Raw genomic sequence first — 20,737 nt, forward strand, 5'->3', positions numbered from 1 at the left:
ACTGCCTGAAAGGAGGGTGTAGCCAGTGAGGGGGGGGAGTGTGGGCGGGGCATTGGTCTCTCATCTCAGGAAAGAAGTGCTAGGACAAGGAAATGACCTTGTTAGTGTCAGGAGGTTGAGACTGGATGTTAGGGAAAAAAAAGAAATTAATGCAAAGGGCTGTCAAGCATTGGAAGAGGCTGCCCGTGTAAGCAGTAGGATCACCACCCCTGGCAGTATTCAAAAAGTGTGATTCAGCAAGGACTCTAAAAGCAGTATTCTAGCCAAGATAACTTGTTTTCTTCCTTACTTCAAAAGTAAGTATTTAAAAGTACTTATCTAAAAAGTTAGTGACCTCATTCTGGAGACATAATGGATGGCAAAATGTCATTCTGCAACTGTTAAGCATGGGATCTAGTCCTGAATCATCATTCCAAATGAAAATTGAAATGCATGCACAATGCAGTCATACACGAAAGAACACGACTTGTCAAATGAAAATACTGCAGTATATGAACACATTACTGATTAGGTTATTACACCTGGAGACAAGAGCAATAACCAAGCTCTCAAACATTTTTACTGTCAACCAAACCATTGTCCCAAACTGAAGGCAGGGCAAGAACTTCAGCCACTGAGTGGCATGCTAGGCCTAACAGAGCAACTTAAAAACTGTTATTGACAAGTTAGATTTCAGTAAAACAATATTGCTTATATTCATTTCCTGAGATGCTAATAACAAATGAGAATAAATGAATCATCAAAGCAATATAGTCATGCAAAATATTAGGTTTCTTTATTCAGTATTTAAGTTAATCTGAATATACAAACAATTAACCAGAATAATAAAGTGAAAATAACCAGTATTTATACTTCTGCAGATTTACACCCATTACACATTTCAGTTAATGTTTTTTGTGTGCTCCTGAAACACATTCACTTCTGCTCTGCATTATATCCAAGAAATAGACAACTGCTTTCACTCCAAACAGAAGCAAAATGTTACCTTTCATTAGTCTGTACTGTTGATGGCTCCAGAATTATTTACACACACACCAGATCACTAACACTGCAGTGTAACATACCCTTCCCAGAGGAAAAGCAGCTATTGTTTCACTTCTTCATTAGCTTGGACAAGTGAAGTAAGTGACAATGCTTGAGACAATCATGCAAAAAAAACTTTTCACATCAATGTTGTGAGAAAATACTTAAAAGGTGAGGGAGTATGATCTGTGAAGCAGTAATAAAGATGCTGATAACTTCTGCTGATCTCTCTGTATACAGGCAATTTAATTAACATCATTTGCTTTGCTGTCTAATACTGCAGGTCTCTTTCCCCTTATCCTTTGACAGGCAAATGTTCGGAAAAGAACTTCATTTTCTAGTTACCTGCCAACATTCAAAACTGCAGGAGCAACATTTCTTTTAAGGTGGCATATTCCTAGGGATCTGCTTTCCACAGACTGACAAAGAGAACAGCTCCTTTTTGCAGTTAAAGTTTTTGTCTCATCAGTCAGAGGTTAATTAATACTCCTGGAATTAATACGTATTTTCTCTCCCAAACTTCTTTGGCGTCTATGAAAACTCCAATGCATTGAAGGTAGTTGCTGGCATCATACAAGAATCTTACATTTTCTTTAGCTTCTGAATCAGTTCCTATTTAATTAGGGCAAAAGATTCCAACAGACACCTCAATTTCAGTTCTGGCGTAGGTCTTTAATTCACTGGGGTTTGGAGGGGATGTTCAGAATCAGTCCCGAAATCTCATTTTCTGGTATCATCTGACTCCATTTCTTCTCACCACAATAGTTCCTGCTACAATATCATAGGCTGTTCTGTTATGCTGGAAAAACAGCAGTGTAATGAATGCAGGAAAAAATGATGCAATAGAAAAATTCTTGATCAAAGCTCGTACTGTGGACCTGAAATCAGAGCAGAGTAGTCAATGCCTTACTTTCACTTTTCTGCTTACATGAGTAGTTAACTCCCAAGTTTAGCACAGCACAAAAATCAAGCTCTAGAGGAGATTTTAACCACCTACCCTGAAAAAATATTCCATATGACCAAATAATTTCCATTTTATTCTCAGATCACAGAATCTGACAGTAGCTGTTGCAGTCTAATTATTGCAAAGGTCAACAACAAAGTAATGGTGCACTTCCTTCCAAACCACACTCTTTTGACACTTAACCTGAACGCAGCAAGACCGAGCCAGGAGCACTTACGTTGTCATACTGACATTAGAAGATGGAATGACTAACACACGGCTTGGTGCAATAAGTACAGATGTTTCACACGTCACAACTCGCAGTCCAAGCAAGAATTTCCCTGGGGTTGCTCCACCTGCTCCCCAAATACAGATTATCTGTAAAAGATAATACAATTCCATTCAATGTAAAAGATAATTTCAATTCCACACACCACTGTGTTGTTGACAGGTCTCGCAAACTTGGTTGTCCTCAAAACTATGTGAATGTCACGAGCTTCAATGCATAATCCAAAATACCATAAAGAGGATTTACTTTGCTGGCCAAAGATAACATTGTTTTTTTAAACCATTTCTTCAACAACTCACAACTATTAATTACAGGAGTTAATGTTTAGGAGTAGTTACCTCATAAAAGCAGACTAATAACCTGTAGATGAGTGCTACTATCATCATTTTCTGCAAATCTTCCATGGACGTATCTTCATCTATTTCTTCTATGATGTAATGCATGGCAAATTTAGAGATGTCCCTGTATAAAATAAAACTGAACTTTAAAACCATCCTTCTCCCAATACCAGTGTTACCCCTTTAATACCAGAATTCACTCTCTCCATTCTGGTATTATAAGAGAACAAAAGCTCCTTGCCCTCTCTGATACTAAACAAGCCGTTAAAATTCAGAACACTCGGTTTTATTCTAAGTTGCTGCCTAATTTGTTTCATCTTTTTCATTAAGAAAGGATCATTCTTTATTACCACTTTTGCACAATGGTGTCCTTGGGTAGTGAGCTGCAGAACTGTTCTGAAAATTCTCACACTTCTTGGGAGATAAACAGATTTTGCACATAATCATCTAACTTGATACAAATGGAAGGCATCCAAGTCTCCAAGTATCTTCTTACACAAACACTCAAGGAAAAAGGAAAGGGCACTCTTTACAAATGCCAAGGGAGAAGCTGGCAGTCTCCCTAAGGAATCAGAGGAGCCCTATATCCTCTGCTTGATTAGGGTTCTCATCAGAGTTCCTCATTCTCATTCTTTACTGCTCACCATACTCATCTGGAGGCACCTTGTATGCAATAGGAGGATTTAAACATAATGGTTTTTAGTTTAGCAGCTATGCAAAGCATCCATTTGGAGTTAGTGGTACATTTTCATAAGATAAACTCCACAGATCTAACATTCTTATCTGATACCTGGAATGGATATACTTGCAACACGCTAAGGGAAGCATTTTTCACTCATGCATCTAATTAAGGCTCACACAGAATTGTGCAGTCCCACTTCAAAACAGTCCATCTAATATTTGTGCTACTTTCCCTCCTCTTTATTCAGGAAACAACCAGCAATTGAAAACAACCCAGAAACTGAAAAAACAGTGTACACAACCTCCATTTCCCTTTAATACAGCTTAGATCTGAAGTGTCTTTCTTGAGCCTGTGAGGACCTATGTTTTTCATGACAAGTCAGCCTAACCCAAATCTCATCATGCCTCTCAAGCAGAAAACCCCCCTAGAGCATTTCTCTGAAGTTCCCTGTAAGCAACTGTCTCACAAAACTATTAATACTGAAAATGCTGTAAATTACTCTTTCATTCACTTTACAGCAGCAATATACATGTAGTTGTTCCTCATCTTTCCAGTACTTCACTTGGTATCATTCTCCATCTACTAAATGTAAAATGGAAACACAAGCTGTCAGGATACAGGTGGTGGGATTTGGCCACTAAACACAAATTAACGTTTGGCATTTTAATTGCTGCTTTTCTGAACAAAACCCAGCGATCATTTACATTGACGTATTTATTGCTTTGACTTTGACCCTCTTCCACACCCTTTTCAAGCTGCAGGTGAAGGTGTCTGGAAGATGTTATCTGTACAGCATCACTTTACAATCAGGCAACATTTGGATGGTTCTTGAGCAGAAAGCCTGGGTTCTGAAATGTGTTTGTACAGTAGTGGAATTATTGACTACAAGATCTCATCTCTTAATCAGACTGAAATATTTGATTACGCCAATCCAAAGCAGAATACCTGAGTTATGGAATACCACAGTAAAGATAATACTCAGTAATACTCAGTATCTACAGTGAAGATGCAGTTAAAGAGGGAAGTGTTTGAGGTAAATTACTACATCTGTGTAGAAAAATGTGAAACGACAAATCTTTCAGTCTAGTGTACGGTTGACACACATAGTGCTTACCTGCACTTTTTAAGAAACCAAATTTACACTCAGTGAAGCCTGCAGTGTGGCAGCTCTCCTAGCAACCAGGCTGTATTTTCAAAGTACATGCATATCTGATCTGCTTGATCAGATTTTTTTTGGGGGTGGTTAGGTTTGTTTAGGTCAGAAATCTAAAACACAGCACCACAAAAAAATCCTATACAGAAAATTAACCTCATCCCAGTCAGAGCTAGTACATTTTGAAAGGCTGTTTTAAAAGTTTTCAATGTTTTTTCTTTGAAAATTATAAAATACTTTCTAATAATCTTGCTATTGCCCCCATACCCCATAAATGTGCAAGTCTAATCTTTCCTTAGTAGGGAGTTTGTGAGCCTATAGACATGAACAAATTCTGTGTTTCTATCAGCTGACCCAAAATCAGGATGTATTTACAGGGAAGTTAGCCTAGTGGTGCTTTTCCTCAACTTCTGTCAGTTATTTGATGATATCATATACATAAACATTCCATAAATACAATCTGACACCTCAAAAGCATGAAAAGCTTAAAGCTGTATGTAACAAAGCTTTAAATTGTTCAACTTACTTTATTCCACTGAGGTGCATAATACTTAAAATGATGGTTGCCTTTATAAAGAACAGAATAAAAAAATCCACCATCTCTGCTATGAACCTGTGTGCCAGTGAAGGGATAAGGAACTCCCGACCTGCAACAGAAATAGTTCACATTACCCAGATTTTACTGCACTAACACAAAGTTAACACTAACATCTAAAGCATAACCCACATTAACCTCTCTGCAAGAACATAATCAACAGCTATGCTCACATGTTCAAGAAAACTTCTAAAAATGCAGGCATAAAAAATAATCTGAAAAAAAAATAAGTTGAATTTGAAGAAGCTTCTTTAAGAACTTCAACTCTTTCAGAACTGAGTCCCCCATCATTATGATCACAGGCAAAATCGTATCCTGCTAAAGAGCTGAAGTACATTGAAGATATATCAGTTTTTGTGTTCTTTTATTTGGAACAACCTCACAGAGAACAGATTTATGTAAATCTGAGAGGTCAGATTAAAAAGAAAATTAGACCTACCATAACTTTTCTATCCATCAGCACCAAGGATTTTGTGTATACACAGAAGTATACCAAGTCCCAGTCCTCAGTGTAAAACTGAATGATGAAAGGATCAGTCACACTTGACGTAAATATTCCTAGAGACTACTTATACTAAAATACAGCATACTGCTCTACCCCCAGCCAGAAAACATAACACATTTCTCCCATTTAATTTGCCACATGCAAATGGGCACAAAGAAGTCACTTACAAGCTTTTGTTGCTCAGGTGATTTAAGCAGAGAAAACATTAAAGACTGTCTTAGAACGTTTCCAAGAAAGTGCTGCAAACTAATTTCATCTCGACCCAGCTAGCTACTTCTAGCTATTCCTGTATTTCCCAAAGAACAAACATTACTCTCATGTGAAACCTGCAATGACTCACATCAAAACTTCACTTAGAAATGCCCTTCTACTACCAGATGGAACCTGTACGAAGCAGCAATTGTTTTTGTTACTGTTTCTGAGAATACTTAAAATGTCACAAAGGATAAAAGAGGAAAGAAAATCACACCACTCTAGTCTCAAAAAGCACCCTCAAATGTCATTTAGAGTAAGCCTCCCCAGTTCAGCTGCTGAGACTGGTGCTGCCAGCCAAGGCCCCATGAGCTTTACGAGCCAAGCCAAAAGCCCACAGCAGTTTTAAATGGGGTAAGGAGAATCGGGCAGGGATCAGGTAAGAGCCAGCTCTTATTTAACACACCTGGGTTTATACAGCTTCCTTTCACACCTGCTACACTGATCACTCTGCATCAAAAGCAGCAAGAAGCTGGCTTTAGGTAGCAGGGGGGCTACAAAGATGGATCCTGTGAGAATCTGCTGGAAGCTTCCATCATGTCCAGCAGAGCCAATCCTTGATGGCTCTGAAGATGGACATGCTGCGGCCAAAACTGGGCCCCTGAGGGAGGCTGGTAACACCTCAAGTTTTGCTTTAGTCAGAGAAGAGGAGCAGGTGAGAATATGTAAGGGAAACAACATAGTGACACCAAGGTCAGAGAAGGAGAAGGTAGAGATCAGTCAAGGTGGAGAAGGAGGGGCAGGAGGTGCTCTAGGTGCCAGAGCTGAGATTCCTCTGCAGGCTATGGTGACGCCATGGTGAAGCAGCCATGCCCCTACAGCCCATGGGGATCCATGGGGGATGCAGAGATCCACCCACAGCCCATGGAGATCCATGGGGGATGCAGAGATCCACCCACAGCCCATGGGGATCCATGGGGAATGCAGAGATCCACCCACAGCCCATGGGGATCCATGGGGGATGCAGAGATCCACCGACAGCCCATGGAGATCCATGGGGGATGCAGAGATCCACCCACAGCCCATGAGGATCCATGGGGGATGCAGAGATCCACCCACAGCCCATGAAGGAGATGCCCATGCCAGAGCAGGTGATGCCTGCAGGAGGCTGTGATCCAGTGGGAGACCCAGGGGAGAGAGGGCCCTGCTGCCAGGCTGGAGCAGCCTGTCCCTGGAGGACTGCACCCCGTGGAAAGAGAGAGACCCACATGACAGCAGTTTTGGGAGGGCTGTGTGCCCATGGGGGCAGCTCACACTGCAGCAGGTGTGGTTTGGCTGGTGAGAGTGGACCCATGCTGGGGAAGATCACGGAGAGCTGTCTCCTGTGGCAGGGACCTTCCTGAGCGGAAGGACTCTTCTGGAGCAGAAGAAGAAACTCTCGGTGATGAACTGACCAAAATCCCCATGCCCTGTCTCCCAGCACTGTCGATGGCAAGGAGGGAGGGGCTGGGGGGAAAATCGTGTTTTACAGGTTTCTTTTACTTCTCATTATCCTCCTCTGATTCTGTTAGTAGTAAATTTGACTTTGCAACTAAAGTTAAGCATGTTTTGCCCTTGAAATATTCCTCCTGGCCCTTATCTCATTCATGAAGCCTTTGGTAACTCTTTTTCCTTTTCCCCTCCTTTGCCCAGCCATGGCAGGGGAGGGTGAGTGAGCGACTCACCGGGTGCCTGGAGTTGGGCCAGTGTCAAACCACAACATGTGTAATACTAAAATGGATTCCACTGGCATTGTCAAAGCCTGTCCAAGTTGTCTGTTAAATTCTAATTAGAGACCCTTCAACTAAAGCAAGAGGGAACATAGCCAGTCTCCCAATCCTGGCTTGAGCAGATAGCACCAAGTGAAAGCTTTCATTTGCTCTGTTAAAAGCAGCACATTTGTTGAAGTTGGTGGCAGAGACTGATTTATTCACCAGTGAATAAATTAAATTAAATGACAGCATAAAGAAGAAGCTACATGGGGCTAGGAAAATAAGTATTCAAATTATGCTTAACTCCATCACATTAAGAAACCTTGGCAACCCTTAGACTCTGGCAGATTTACACTGCAATGATTCAAGAGTTCCTCATATCAAAAATTCAGTCTTTTGCCAAGGGTTACTATTTATTCAGCAAGGACAGCCAAATGCAACTTCCATCCAGCTCAACATCTAGGATCTTGCATCCACATGTGCTGAGCTTGGATGACCCTTTTGCCCTACTGTTCCCAGCGGATGAGCAATAATCTCCTGCAGTAAAGCAAGGAGGGACCAGGTGAGGAAGTGTCTTAAATCATGGTGACTGTCCACAAAGAGCTTGCCACTACCCAGGGTGCTGTTAAGTACTGCTGCTCTGGCACACACCTGCAAGTAGACTGAAGCAGCAGAGGCAGTTAACAATCCCACTTTCTGACATCCCAGTTTAAAATCCACAACATTAACATAAGCTGTCACTTATTTCAGCTTACATAAGCACACGAGCTGTAAACTGCATTGGCACAGGGACAGATACATGACCTGCCCTGCCTCGCCTGCTGTGTGGGCAATAATCTACAGCAGGCAAGAAGGAGCCATAATCACTTTAGCTGTTCCAGATATATCCATCTACAATCTGAAGCCAAAGCATCAGCACAACAGTCCTTGTTTATAACTGTATTGTATCATTGCATCACACACCTAGTCCCCTTAAGAAGGCCAAGTGTGTTGCAATAGCATGCAATATTCAGAATAATCATGTTCAGCAGCATAAAATGCTATTCATGCCCTAAATTACTTTTAACATCTGGAACTAGTTCCTGAAAAAACAGGTAAAAATCCAAGAAGCATTTCAACCTAGCCTTTGTCCAACCATCCCTTTAATGACTGGCAGTATCAGTTAATAAGCAAGCTATAACAGAATTAGGGCATAATTACAGAAAATACTATTTTGTGTTCTACCCATGTTTAAGCAACATCTACTTAAAAACATAAGAAAGAAGCAAGCTCAGAAGCTAGGCTCCCTTCCATTGAAAATAAGGAAAAAGGAATGAAAAACATCTTCCACACACATATGGCCACTAAGTTTATAAATAATGTCACAGATCAGCGATGTCGTACTTTGTCCTGCAGAGAGAAACGAGCTCTGGCTTTCTTCCAAAGTCTGTTCAGCAGTGCTCTCCTCCCCAATTTCCTACCATTGCTCACAGTGGTACGAACATTCATGGAATGTGACCTAGGTACTCCTCGACTTGTCAGGAGTTGTTGCTGCTCCAGGTTTACCTCTGGTGTGATCAGGGTGAGTCTGCTTTACTCCTGAACCAATACAAACAGAAGGCCTGCTGTGCACCGCCTTCAATGTTTACAGCTGCAACAGACGTTTGTTTATCTCGGGTCCCACTGCCTAAGCTCGTTCAATGTCAGCATGTTTTCACTTCTCTGCTTCGATATGACGAAATTATTTTATTTAAGCACTAACAGCCCATTAAAACAGGCTAAGTTAGTTTACATTTCATCATCCAAGCTACTTATACTTAGATGCATTAAAAGCCTGTGACCATTAGTTCCACTGGAAAAAAAAAATCAACTCCTTCGTATGTAGGAAAACATCTTTTAAAGCCCTGAAGCTATAAGCTGTATATGCAAGGCAATCCCCCCAAACCTTATGCTTACGCACCAGGTTCTGGATTTACAACCTCGGCATTAGGGCTGTCACCCTGTATTCAAACTTGCTGATGGACCAAGTTCTGGGCTTACGGCCTCGGCACTGGGGCTGTCACCCTGTGTCACACACCACAGCCACATGCCGGGGCCGCAGCCAACGGAAGCGCAGCGACTCCCAGCGCCGCACACCCCCGGCTTCCCTCTCCACATCCCGCTTCCCGGAGCTGCGCCTCTCATCCGGCTCCTCTTCCTCCCCAGGCCGAGCGGCCCTGCCCCGGCCCCACTCACCCGCCGGCCGCCCCGTGTCCCTGGAGGCGCCGCTGCCGCTGCTGCCGGAGGCCGCCCTGGGCAGGGGGGACACCGCGCCCGCCGCTCCCGGCCAGGCTGGGGCGGCAGCGGCGGGGGCGCGGGGCCCCGTCCCGGCGGGGGCCGTGTGTGCCGGCGGCGGGGCGAAGACGTAGAAGGGGCTGTAGTAGGCGGCGGCGGCGGGCGGGGGCGGCTGCGCGGCGGCGGCGGCGGCGGCGGCGAAGAAGGCGGGTGCGCAGCCCTGCCAGCCCAGATACCCGCAGTACGAGTCCCACAGCCACTGGTGGACGCGCCGCGCGTATTCCGCCGCGCTCAGCGGCTTCGTCCCGCCGCCCTCCGGAGGCGAGCACGGCGATGGTGAGGACGCGGCGTTGGCGTTTGCATTGTGTTTGGCTGCCTCCTCTCCGGCGGCGCTGCCACCCTCCGCCATCGCCGCCGCCCTGGCGCCGGCCCGGCCGCGCTCCGCCACCTCCTCCATCGCGGAGGGCACTGAGCGCTCACCACGCGTGCGCGGGCACGCGCCTCGCCTCTCCCACTGACCGCGGCGGAGTGGGGGGGAAGAGCCTGACGGGAGAGCACCGCGCCAGAGGAGACACAGGCTTGGCGCCAGAGGAGAAACAGGCTTCCCCCCCGCCCCCGCCACGAGATGGTATCGCCGAGCGCTGAGGCAGAGGCGGCCGCTCCTGACGTGCAGGCGAAGCGGACTTCAGAGCTGCTCACGATGCGCGGGTGCTGCGTTTTTATTTTCTGTATTACAAAACAAAAAACAAACAAACAAACAAACAAAAAACCTACACAAAACTAAAACAAACAAGCCCCAAAACCAACAAACAAAACCCCCCAAAATAAAACGCCCACAATCCACAGAAACATCGAGGTTGGAAAAGACCTCTGTAATCGAGTCCAACCTCTGACTGAACATCACCTTGTCAGCAAGACCATGGCACTGACTGCCACCTCCGGGCTTTCCTTAAACACCTGCAGGCAAAGTGACTCCACCACCTGCCTGGGCAGCCCATTCCAATGTCTCGTCATCCATCCATTGCATTTCTGTGAAGAAATTCTTCCTAATGTCCAACCTGAAGCTCTCCGGAGAAGAGGCACCTGGCTACACCCCCCTTTCAGGTACTTACCCAGAGCGATGGGGTCCCCCTGAGCCTCCTCCATGCTGAACACCCTCAGCTCCCTCACAGGGCTTGCTCCCCTCAAATGCTGAACAAAGAACCAGCAGCAAGTTTAAACACAGTTCTTCGAACTAACTTTCAGTCTTTAAGGTTTCTGTGTTCTATTGAGCATCTCAACCAGACCGGGAGTTATGTCTGACAGAGATGTTAACACAGCTCAATACTGAATTAACAAGTAATGCATACTGTGAATGTGAAATATTTCCCATGTTGGAGACAGCAAACGTCACAGCTGAACAAAACCAGAAGTTTCTCCCTCTCCCTGTTGAACTATTTTCCCATTTAACCTCAACTAATTTTAAAAAATGAACTAATTTCATAAAATCATAGAATCATAGAATGGCTTGGTTTGGAACTTAGAGATCTCTGCCCCATGGGCAGGGACAGCTTCCACTAGCCCAGGTGGCTCCAAACTCCATCCAACCTGGCCTTGAACACTGCCAGGGATGGGGCATCCACAGCTTCTCTGGGCAATCTGTTCCAGTGCCTCACCATCCTCACAGTAAAGAATTTTTCCCACATATCTGAAAGAAATTTCCACTCTTTCAGTCCTAGAAGTTTGTGTGGAGTAAGTCTCTAATATAAACAAGCTGAGGTGAATTGCCCAAGTGATTATCAAATAGTGACCCATACCATATTATGCAGTTATGTAAGGTGCTGACACTCACTGTGTCACTATGGTTTTAATTACACTGGCATGTTTTGTAACACAGACCTTGGTGAAACCAATATGGATAAATGTTTAGGGAAACACAGCAAGTTTTAGCATGATTAGGAAAGAGAAAAGGAGGGAAGATAGACAAGTGCAAGTGTATAGAGGAAAACATAGTTTTAAACCATCTATTAATTCCTAATAGAAAAACTATTTTGGAAAACTGACAATAAATATAATGTAAGAAGGGGTGGGGTTTTTTTTGGGTTTTTTGTTTTGTTTTGTTTTGTTTTGTTTTTTTTGGTTTTTTTTTTTTTTTTTTTGGTTTGGTTTGGTTTGGTTTGGTTTGGTTTGGTTTTTTTTTTTTTTTTTTTGTCTCTGTGGCCACAGGTTTTGAAAGCCAGATCAGATCTTAAAGTACAATTACAAGATCTCAGAGACTTTCATATAATGCTGCCAGTCACATGTAAATTTTAGGCTCACCAGCAGCAGCATTACCATAGTTAGAACTCACTATGAGATTATTCTAGATATTCAAGGTGAAACAGAGTCACTGACAGCAGAGAGCAGGGGACTAACAGGTAACATTCTAATGTTTCCTCATGCCCAAATTTTTCAGTTAATGGGTTTTCATTCTTCTGCTTAAAAAGTAAAAACATAACCCACAATTGACCCACGATTTCTGCAAGCATTCAGATTTTTCTATTCTGGGACGCATATGACAGAGATGCTGTGACAACAGGGCTTGCCAGAAGTGAGAAACTCACAACTTAGGCCTTTGATGACAGAGGGTCTTGTTTCATTGCTGTGTCAGATTGCCAGACAAGGCAGTATTTATAGTCTTCTGCAGCACTGATTTCTTGCTACTTTGCTTTCTCTTGTGGGTGGGCAGCTCATTGTACCAGCTGATGAAAGTAAGTAGTTGGATGCCTTGGCAGTTAAATATTCTCTTCTCTAAAAATGAGATTCAGGCAAGAGGAAATGTTTTGAATCCCACCTTAAGCTCTTTAAGTGTAGAAAATGCTGAAAAACCTGATCAGTACTCCTGAGTGGGGAACCCTTTATCAGTGGGAGGTAATTGAACACTGGTGTGCTGGTGTAAATCTGGCTGTTGTACAGACCTACAGACATTGTGCCTTTGCTCATTTTTGATATGCCTTCCAGCATCTTGCTTTCAAAGGTTTTAAACTTTTAAAACTGAGAAATTACCAAAGTATTGAAGTTCAGTTCTTTCCTTTGCTCAGGGGATAACAGATCACATCTCCTGCATCATACTGAAATATTCTAATAGGAGCTCTTCTGAAGAGTCCTTGGATGAGAGTTGGACATTAATCAACAACAAGCTCTTGTCATTGCAAAGTGGTTAATTATTGTTGGGCCCACCAGCTACAATTCATTCTATTTAGACATTTTTATCAAGTATTTATGTTCATGTACAGAGTGAAATTAAAAGCAAATGATGGTTAAAGAGATTCTTCCTCACTGAAACTATATAGAGCCACCAAAGAGTGAGAACCAAGTTCATGGCAAGTCAGCTGGAGAAAAAAATCAAGAAACTTTTCCACTTTTATCTTAGGGTACACAAGTTATTTGTGTGGTTTATTAGTTTATTACTGTTTATCAGTACTGTCTGTTTTAGGAGTGGTGCTTTATTTGCCTTTTACCTTGGCCTTGTTTTAAGGAAGAGTAGCAACAAAACAGACCTTACTCAGGAATGTGGCACTGGGAAGCCTTACTGGTTACCTAACTTCCTTCTCTGTCACATTCCTTTCTCTTCCCAGGGAGGAAATATGGTGGTGCCTCTGTTGAAGCAGCAGTGGGACCATGGCTTTGGAGAGAAAGGGTCTTTGGTGGTCAGTGGTGATCAGGTAGGGTCCTCAGCATGCAGCTTGACTTGGGGAAGAAGGGTTAAACCTAGGAAGTCACCACTGAGTTTTGGGTGGTGGAGTAAGAAAGTTCTCTGTTCTTCTGCAGAACTTTTGGCACACAAAAATACACAAAAATATTTTTCAACCATAAAGACAGGCCAGGTTCTTCTGGTAGTCAGAACATTCCTTGGGGAGCATTATTTATGATTTTTATCTAACAAGAGGGGGATTTTATCTTAAGTCAAGGGCCTGGTTATAGGCATCTTCAGAGAGTAGTAGTTACTTCTGGGCAATATTTTCACAGCAGTTGGGCCCAAATCACCTCCTGAGTCTGGTTTGTGTGTTCTTGATTACTGCTGTGCTTATTAGCATATTGTGTACTTGGTTGAACCTTACCTCCATTTGTCTGGAAGCTTCCACATTTTAGAAGGAGCCCAATTGAACAGCACATCAGGAGAATGCACTAAGGGTGCACACTGAATTGAGCCCCTGAAGCATTCCAAATGGACAAATAGTTTGATCTCTAGGAAAGATATGTGAGGCACAGGGTGATGAACATGTAGTGCAGTAACATTGAAGGAACTCCTGCAGATCCAGATACATTGAAGATTCAGGAAAGAGAAAGAACAAAAATTATTTGTCTACAAAATAACTATGGCACAGGGAAGCCTTACAATTCTGTAGCAATTCTGGAAAAGATTTCTGGTTTTCGAACACAGATTTGAAATTACACCTTTATCTTCAATGGCTATGTTAAATTACTTTTAAGTTTAATCAGGTATTTTTTTAAGTGGAGATATGCCTAGCAGTGTTAAACAAAAAGGGGAAAAACAATTCAATAGATCAATTTAATAATTAGTAACAAGTAGTTATTTTTTATTCTTCTTTGTTCATGCCACTCAAACCTTTACCTTTTACAAGACGATAATTTTAAGATCAAAGTAATATTAAGTGTTTTTACAGTGGCTTTTAGAGGGGAGAATTCCCCAACCCCTTGGCAAACAGCATTCATGTCCTCTGTAAACGCTGGAGTCCCGCAGCTTGTCAGTAAAACCCTGCCAAGGCTTGGCCTCGGCTGTTTCCTGCCATCTGGTGGGTACTTGGAGTCACTGCCTCGATGCTTCTAATTTCCATGGGTTCTCCGTAACCAATATCTAAACAACTAAGCGAGTAGCACAGGACGCGGAAGGGCTGAGGTTGGCAGGGACCTCTGGATTCCACCTGCCCCCCTGCCCAAGCAGATCCTCCTAGAGCAGGACCATGTCCATGGGACTTCTGAATGTCTACAAGGATGGAGACTCCAGCGCTTCTCTGAGCGACCTGGGTTAGTGTTGGTCACTTGCACATGACAACAGTTTCCTGACCTATGGAGGGAAACTCCGGTGTTTCATTGTGTATCCATAGTCTCTGGTCCTGTCACTGGGTACCTCTGAAGAGAGCCTGGCTCCCTCCTCTTTGCACCCTATTCTATTTAAGAAAGTTTGACATCCATTGAAGCTTTTCATAGGGAAAAAACCTCCTCTTTACATTTAGACACTTAAATTAAAAACTCACCTTCTCTTTTGTGTATTTTACTGGCTGATTAACAGCATCTGTACTAGTGAATATTTGATCCATGCAGGCTTGTAGAAATGAATACCATACACATATTTTTTCATATCAATATATGAACCAAATTCACTCTTCTGTTTTGGCAGTGGCACTGATTTTAAGGCATGACCACAGTATTAGTGCAGTGTAAAGCAGAAATCAAGGGGTATATCTTGTGTGACAGCATGCAGTAAAAAAAAAAAAGATCAGTGGGACTTTAGGGATGCTTGGCATTTAGCAGTTCATTCCTTGTTGGAATCAACCATCAAACATAGATCAGTCTTGCTGCTGAAAACTTGGTGGCTGCAACTGCTCATGGTTGAGATGACTCATCAAATCATAATTCTGCAGTTTGTTGGCTATTTCTATTCTTAAGATAAACTTGATTTTTCACAAAATTAGTTTTTAACCTTTAATTGTACACAAATTCATATAAAATAGAAGCAGATTGTTGATTTAGCACTCCTTTGTAATTTTGAATTTAATGACAGATTGCAGGGAAAGAACAGTCTAACCTACTGAAAATGTATGACAAGTATTTTTTATGATGACCAGAACTGACAAAAGGTGGTTACAGATTTGTTCTTGTTGTTGTTGTTATGTGGTTGACTAAGAGTGCTGGGCATAATCTATTTTAGAAGTCCCTCTCCTACTTTTCTGGTATCCAGTAATGCATTGACTTGGTATCCTTTTCTTCAATTGAAGCAATTGCCTTGGGTCTGTCCATGCAAGGCCTTCTTGCTTTTCTTTTAAACTTCTGCCCTCTGACAAAGGTCTGAGGTATGCTCAGACTGTCAGGCACGTGTTGTTACTTCACAGGACCTTTTTCTGCTAGGAAACCAGTGCAATGTACCCAAGATCCAAGTCTTGCCCATTGCAGGACTGTGAATGTTAAGGTGAAGGTCTAGCCACGATGGAGTTTTTCTTCAAATGTTTAAAGAAGAATCAGGTCAGCCTTCACAGGCTTTGTATTTGATGGGGGAGTTAAATCCCTCAGAGGAACCATAAGAATTTGCCTGTGTAGTGATTCAGGGCTCTCTTGCTGCTTTCTGTTCATCATCAGGATTTGATACTTGGTTTGTGTCTTACCTCCAAAGCAGTAAGTGGCATCCTGTTGCTGCATAATGCCTCTTTGTCCCCTCTTTGATGCTGTTTAAAAGAAAGAGTTAGTATCTCAGGCCAGAATGCTCCAGAATGAGATTATTTTGTGGAACACATTACAATTATGATTAAAGGATTAAACAACCCTTCAACAATCCTTTAATTACGACAAGTACGTGATGCCCATTTTTCAGAGATGAGGCACATCTAAGTGATGTATGGAGTGGACCACTTGTGCTTGAAGTCATATAGAGAAACAACAGGAAAAGCTAAAAACAGAAGGCAAACCTTACCGATTTGCACTACATCATAATTACCTCCCTAGACATAATCCCTGGAAGACAGAGGTGTACCTAGAAGTGAAAATCATGAAAAGCTCAATGTGCCGGCTGCCACCAATGTTATGAGACTTCAGGTTTATCTGCTGGCATGCAGAATATCCTCTACTCACTGTCAGGTGGATTATGGCAGCAAAAGTGTTAATATTTTAGTGAAATGGGAGGAGGAGCTACTTTTTCTCACTCCAGCTTTTGAAATGGCGTTTAAGGAAGAGAAAACCTATAGGACAAACAGTGCAAAAGAGTAAGCTCCAAACAACTTTGTTTTTAAACAAGTACATTTTCCTTTTTATTTCGTAAGAAGTATACTGTTGAAAAAATGATATATATTAAAGCAAACACATTATACACATAGGTTACACATCAGATAGCAAAACTGTAAGGAATGAGCACTACTGTTTGTATTGTATAGGGTTTACAATCAAAGATATACTTAAAAACCCTTAAGAGTTAATGTACTTTCAAGGTAAGTTAGGCACATAATTTAGCTTGGAACTAGCTCTGCAAGCATCTCACTGTGATTTCACTTATACAAAGTATTACAAGTGATCAAAAACATAAGCTGACTTTTAAAATCGTTTAAGTTTCATTCGTACTATGTGGAAATAGTACAAACGTATACAATACTCCACCTTTGCTAAAAAAAACCAAAACATAGGGACTGTAAAGTCAAAGGGCTAAACAGGAAATTACCCCTTTATCTGGGCTTAGAATTAGTATGGCATAAATATATGGCTTTGCTTTGTGGACGTGTTTGAAACTGAGTATGTCCTACAAATGTGGGGGAAAAAACCCCAGGATGATACTTTTAATGAACATGATGAGCTACTATACAAATATTTTAAAGGAACTTTATTAGTAAGGAAAACTAGCTGGTATCAGATGTGTCTGTCTTCCTTTGTTTTCTGTATAAGATGCAAGACAAAATGTGAAATTTTAAAAATTGAGAGATTGTGTCACCAAAAAAAAAAAAAAAAAAAAAAAAGGAGAAAAAAGAAATCCAAGGAGCAAAAAACCTTCAAGTAATTTCTTGCAAGGTTTTAGCATTGATGAGGCCCTAGCTTAGAAAGAATTACTAATTTGCAAGGAATAAGAGGGCAACAGCAAGTCTGTGAACCATAATAAAATCTTATTTCACAGAAAATTGTGGGATCTTCTAAATATGCATATTAGGAACATTTTAGATTAAATTACCAGATTTTTTTTTTTTTAATTTTCAGTTAGCAAAATGTATTGCTGTGCTGAAAATTGTCCTTTTTTGCTTGTTTGAAATGAAACACATTATGATTGCCACAAAACTGCAAGAAACTGCATACTTTCTATGGGTACATTTTTACTGCATCATACAGGAATTGCTTAATAGGTAAAAATAAACACCTTAAAGTCTTAATACAGTTTTTGATTAGCAGAAACACAAAAAGGAATGCACTGAAGCAAGATGATAAAAAAAGTGTATCGTGCAGTATGTTGGCTTACTGTATACAGTATTTCAAACCAATGATGTGACTGGAGGGTGGGGGGTTTAACCTATTACATTCTCATTCAGAATTAAAATTGTATGTGAAGGCAAACTGTGTGGAGACGTGACCAGGACTGGGATGCCTAACAAAAGGGTGCCAGATGTGTTTTTGTTCCTAGCATGCAGAGCTAATGCTTGAAGGCCTATGACAGCAGCATGAACTCCTGCTACTCCTAGTTCTTTACATTACTGCTTTGTGTGCGCTGGCCGCAGTCTGGCCGTGGTCAGCAAGTGCTCTATGGCATGAGGAAGTCAACCCACAATCTCTGCAGGTTCAGTGACCAACTTAGATCCATCCCACGCTGTCTTGAACTGTTCAGGAACCGGAAATTCTTTCTGGTAGGAAACAAAAGCAACAATAATGGTTAGACAAACAGGGGATATCTCATGAAAACTGGTGGAATACTATTAGTTCTACATGACTGCGAAAGCTTTGATAGCTCAGACATGCCAGGATTAGAGAGAAGCCTTCTTCATTACCCATGGAAGCTATTTTACAATGCCACACAGGAAAAAGCCTGATTGCTACCCGGTTTCAAACAGCCTTGGGATGGTACTACTTTGCAATAATCCCTCTCACACCATTATCTGCATCAACTAAGTAAATAAGCCTCATGTCAGAAATGACTTCAGATTCCATTGGTGTCTGGGTTGGAAGACAGTAGATAGGATTTAGATGCAGAGATTAAGCTAGGAGTCTAATTTTAAGGACAAAAGCAATACTGTAATATCGAAGAATAAAATAAAATAAAAAACCCCAATAATTTTAAGTGTGATACACTTCCAATTAGTCAGCATCCTTAGTGGGGTACACAAAATGAAGCAGAACATCAAAAGAAGTGCCTTTCCATTCTACAAATTCAGTGAAATGATGGGAGATGTTGAGTATTTCTCTGTACCCAGTAAACAAAAAATTATGTGAAGAGTAGGGTTTTTCATTCAGACCTCAAAAAGGTGTTTTGATAGCCAGTGATTTCTGATGTTATGGTGATTTTGAGGCGAGACTGACCAAAAGGATGCATACGTGAATATGCGCCCACTAAAAATTGTTCCCTTTGTACTTGTCTAAAGCAGTCACTTTTTGGAAATATGAAACATAACAGTTCTCATTACAAATTTTATTTTATAAAGCCTAAACCCCTGTACTAAATTCCAGCCCAAAAGACTAACAAGAAATTTAAGTTCTGGCAATGGCCATGCACTGCAATTTCAACTCTGCTCTGTTGAGGACACCAGGGAACTATTATGAGCACACTCTGCCTGCTTGTGTGTGAAGTGACAGAGCATGACTTTACTAGAAATGCCACTGGGCAGAGCAAATTTTACTGGAACAGGAAAGGAACTGGGAAAATGCACCAGTTTAAGTGGCTTTTAAGGATATATGTTGAAAAGAGTACAAAGTACGACAGCTGCTACAAATGTATTAATAGCTTTAGAAAAAACAAGTATATGATATTGTAGTATTTCACCTAGTAGTATTATATTTATCTTAGTTTTAGACTCATCATCTTCAGACTTAAGTGTTCTTTGGGAGACTATGTTTAGATATAAAAAAAGAAGATCAAATGGATAGGTCATGAAGCCATTATCCATTAGAATGGAAAGAGAGGACATAATTTCTGATCTCTGAAATTACTTTGTGCCCCAGAAAATAAGAAATTCTTCCTCCTGAAATACAGGCACATAGAAATTAAAATTTTTTGGATCATTTTTTGGTGACATAATCTGTGTGTTACATCAATTTCTTTCCCAGCAGCTAAAGTGCTCTTAACTGCCAAGAGTAGTATGGAACAGAAAGGAAATTAAAAAAAAAATATCTCACTCACATAATCACCATCTTGGGGGATGAGAATGTTCATCTCAGATGACTTGGCACTCACAATCTCACAATCCAATGATTCCTCACTGAGGTAGATGTGGCAGCCTTCTGTTTTATTAATAGAAATGGTTGGCACTTTCCCCATCACCTGCAAAAATAAAATCTACTTAACATCAAATCTTAAAAAACAAACAGAGATAGTGTTAATAAAATCCTCATTGCCTTCTAGGTCTAATTTTGACCACGTACACCTGCCTGTGTGATGCTTTGACGTGATTTGTTGGACACTAAAAATTCTTGGTGGTGATAACAAAGCCCTATACACAACAGCAAACCTGTAATTTACAGCAAGCTTTTAGTGTACAGTTTGATGACAGTACTTCTCTGATTCCCTCATTTCAGTGATACTTTTGTGCTGATATTTAGGCAGTATTCAACTTGTTCATCAGTGAGAACTGGCTCAGAAGTCAAACATCAACTTCAACCCAATAAGGGCAAAGCAAGGACCCCAGCATAAAGTAGTACTCAACAAGGGATTTGTAATACACTGAAGATTTTAAAGCTCTTGCAGTATGCAAAAGGAGAGGGTTTTTATCCCTTTCAGGCAAGCTACAATTCTAAATAAGTACTAAGAGCAATTTAATGAAATCTTTAAAACTATTTTGTATGTCTCTTTAAGAGCAAGACAAGATTTACTTGAGGCGAGGAAGGGAGAACATCTCTTGTTTACAATTTTACAGATTGAACGATTTCTTCATGGCTAACAGTCTGACTCATTGATTGTCAGTAAAAATTCCTGCTCCTGCCCTCTCTAGCAAGGATGGCAATATACTCTGGATATCAAAACAGCAGAGATTATTCTAAGCCATACAACAGTGACAGAATGTGAAAGAGATGTACTTGTTAAAGATGATGTCTCCCATCACTTAATTAAAGAATATCTTTCAGCTTCAGCTCCTTAAT

At 41.4% G+C, this 20,737-nt stretch overlaps 2 protein-coding genes and 1 long non-coding RNA gene across 3 annotated transcripts in view; 1 reads left to right on the plus strand and 2 right to left on the minus strand.

Annotated features, from left to right (window-relative positions):
- Nucleotides 1–753: 753 nt before the first annotated feature.
- On the minus strand, nt 754–10,426 carry FAM8A1 (family with sequence similarity 8 member A1). The gene is made up of 5 exons (XM_056483712.1): nt 9,686–10,426; nt 4,955–5,075; nt 2,594–2,717; nt 2,205–2,344; nt 754–1,901 (listed from the first exon to the last, which is right to left on the minus strand). Exons 1-5 carry the CDS (start codon nt 10,179–10,181, stop codon nt 1,757–1,759), a joined length of 1,026 nt encoding a protein of 341 aa, XP_056339687.1. The 5' UTR covers nt 10,182–10,426; the 3' UTR covers nt 754–1,756.
- Nucleotides 10,427–13,265: 2,839 nt separating this feature from the next.
- LOC130249185 (uncharacterized) overlaps nt 13,266–20,737 on the plus strand; it is a 52,602-nt gene continuing 45,130 nt past the window's right edge. Inside the window, exon 1 of the long non-coding RNA XR_008839751.1 lies at nt 13,266–13,407. This is a non-coding gene — a long non-coding RNA (uncharacterized LOC130249185). The remainder of the gene's footprint in view (nt 13,408–20,737) is intronic.
- CAP2 (cyclase associated actin cytoskeleton regulatory protein 2) overlaps nt 16,920–20,737 on the minus strand; it is a 67,637-nt gene continuing 63,819 nt past the window's right edge. Inside the window, exons 12-13 of the mRNA XM_056483711.1 lie at nt 19,782–19,922; nt 16,920–18,291 (exon numbers count right to left, since the gene is read on the minus strand). Coding sequence (XP_056339686.1) covers nt 18,208–18,291; nt 19,782–19,922 — 225 coding nt within the window. The 3' untranslated portion in view covers nt 16,920–18,207. The remainder of the gene's footprint in view (nt 18,292–19,781; nt 19,923–20,737) is intronic.

This window comes from Oenanthe melanoleuca, chromosome 2 (genome assembly GCF_029582105.1).
Source record: "Oenanthe melanoleuca isolate GR-GAL-2019-014 chromosome 2, OMel1.0, whole genome shotgun sequence".
NCBI lineage: Eukaryota > Metazoa > Chordata > Aves > Passeriformes > Muscicapidae > Oenanthe > Oenanthe melanoleuca.

What these genes read in the sequence shown, in the direction of transcription:
- FAM8A1 (XM_056483712.1), bottom strand. Translation starts at nt 10,181, where the DNA reads ATGGAGGAGGTGGCGGAGCGCGGCCGGGCCGGCGCCAGGGCGGCGGCG. An exon ending in ATGCACCTCAGTGGAATAAA is followed by an intron (nt 2,718 to 4,954) that starts GTAAGTTGAACA and finishes TATTTTATACAG; the next exon opens with GGACATCTCTAAATTTGCCA. An exon ending in TCTAATGTCAGTATGACAAC is followed by an intron (nt 1,902 to 2,204) that starts GTAAGTGCTCCT and finishes CTCTGATTTCAG; the next exon opens with GTCCACAGTACGAGCTTTGA.